General features: G+C 42.3%; 1 protein-coding gene across 2 annotated transcripts in view; it reads left to right on the forward strand.

Moving 5' to 3' along the window:
• Positions 1–2,228, forward strand: part of SUSD3 (sushi domain containing 3) — an 86,297-nt gene that overhangs the window by 62,936 nt on the left and 21,133 nt on the right. The window contains exon 5 of one of the 2 annotated variants that reach the window (XM_019505034.1): positions 312–378. The exons of the other annotated variant lie outside the window; for it this stretch is intronic. Coding sequence (XP_019360579.1) covers positions 312–366 — 55 coding nt within the window. The 3' untranslated portion in view covers positions 367–378. The remainder of the gene's footprint in view (positions 1–311; positions 379–2,228) is intronic. 2 annotated transcript variants of the gene reach the window in all.

Raw genomic sequence — 2,228 nt, forward strand, 5'->3', positions numbered from 1 at the left:
TGAATGTGTGTGTGTGTGTGTGTGTGTGTGTGTCAAGAGCTGTGTTCTGACCTTGCATGCACATGAGTAAGTCTTACTGAAGTGATGAGACGTAAATGCGCACACAACTGCGACCAAAATTTAATTCACTGTGGTGAACAACTGCCATCTGTGCCAGCCTGCTGCTGTTGAAAGATAGCAGCAGCACAGAGTTTACAAATACTCACTGAAACAAAGTATCATGTCTGTATGCTCCAGCCTTGGCAATATGACCAGTCTTTTGTAAGGAGTACTGACTTGCACCTGAAACATTAACCATCGCTTACTTACAGGACATGTGCCTGCCACTTAGAAAGGACTAAAAAGCTTGCTTCCAAGAAGGGCTGAGCAGAGAGTGTGGTAAGCAGAATATAGAACTAATTGCTTAGTGACAAGGGGGTTGAGAGAGATACTGTGGCTTCCAGGAAGTTAAGAGTTTATACAGGGGAAATGACTGGACAAGCCAGTGTGGAATAGTGCTTTGTATGACCACTTTTACTGTAGAATAAGAGCATCCAAAGAGGGAGCTATTCTGTTTTAAATTCTTACCTGGGATAGGAAAGGATTTTCCTGTTCTGTGTACCTTCATGAGATATTAAATCTTTTTCTCTTCTGTGCTGGCATGAAACCAAGACCTTTTGAAACTAGCTGCCAAAAGAAAGAGAGAGAACCCCAGAGCAGAAGAGCAAAGGGGCTTGTGTTTTGCACATTCCTTCAGGGTGTGACAGTTCCCAAGTTCAGGTTTCTTCTCTGTTTGACCTGGATCTGCCATATCCCATGCCCAACCACCCTACTAGGCTGTTCTGTATTAAAGAAGAGATCTCTCTCACCAGAGATTACATTCAGAACCTGCAAAAAAATTCTTGAAATAGTAGTTTCATTCCACCTTACCCTACCAAAAATGGATTGATGAATTGGTATGCTTCAGTGAAAAAACTGTTTATTTGTTTTATTGGCCAAGATTGTCCTTCCTTCCATTAAACCTACCTCACTCTGGAACTCCTTTCTTGTGTTGCTGTCAGATGAACTTTCCTCATTTGTCCATAACTGAGCATCCCTCTCAACTCTTTTAGATATGCTACCAAAGTCTGGTTGAGCCAGTGACCTGTGCAGGCTACATGCTCCACATGGGCATACTTAATGCTGAATATCTGCAAAGGAAAGGTTAATGAAAGCTGATCTTCCCCTTGCCAGGTACCAAAGATACTGAAAAGATTAGAAAGCATGTCAATGAGAGATCAGATAAAAGTAATGAGACTCAAGAGAAGTGGAGCCACAACCCCTGCATAGGTAGAAACATATGCTCACCTACAGATGTGAGGTAGATACAGCTGGTGTTCAGCTAAATACTCACCAGAGATGGCAGGAGACAGTTAGGTGGGCCTTGGGTTTTCAGCCTGTAGAAATATAGCAAAGTTTCCTTCGCTCATTTATGATTCATAAACTGAACTAATGCTCTCCTTATCCCTTTAAATAATTCTAGTCATGCTCTGAGGAATTCATGGGGATGCAAATAAGAAAAATATGCGCAAACCAGCATTATCATAGGAAATTACAAAGTGGAGCTAAGACACACAGCAAACCATCTTCCCGTGCATATGAAAGCAGTGAATAAACTCAGGACACCCTGTTGTTCCTTTCTCACCACAAGAGCATGCAATAAGCTGGCCTCAGTATTGGAAAAACATTTAAAATTAGTAGTGGGAGAATGTGAAAAGATTTGGAATCCAGCTTGCTGTAGCATCCAAATTATGAAATGAAATATCCAGACTAACAGAAGTTACCATTTCCCTCAATCTCAGTACAATGCTTTTCACAATAGCAGGCCCTGCAATGGACCCTTCCTTGAGAAAGGAATGTGCCCTTGCAAGCAGGACTGGTGGCTTCCTGTACTGAAGATACCAGCAGATCAACTCCTTTGGGGCATATGTCTGTTGTCTCTCTGCTGCATTCATGAAAGTCTTGAGGGAACAAGTACAAATCACTTCTGCCTATCTTTTGGAACGCAAGCATTTGGGTCAGCTAACCCAGCTGATGAGACCCGAAGACCTGTTATGTGATTAAATCTTTCAGTCTAGTTCAAAAATGCATCCCATATAACTATATTGAAATCGGTTGTGAAAGAATTAGGAGAAAGTCCTGCATTTTTGTTGGAACATAGAATTATTCCTTCCTTTCCCTCTCTCTGGCCCCCCGCCCCCCCCCCCCCC

This window comes from Gavialis gangeticus, unplaced genomic scaffold (genome assembly GCF_001723915.1).
Source record: "Gavialis gangeticus isolate Ggan-Ray unplaced genomic scaffold, GavGan_comp1, whole genome shotgun sequence".
In the NCBI taxonomy this organism is placed as follows: Eukaryota; Metazoa; Chordata; order Crocodylia; family Gavialidae; genus Gavialis; species Gavialis gangeticus.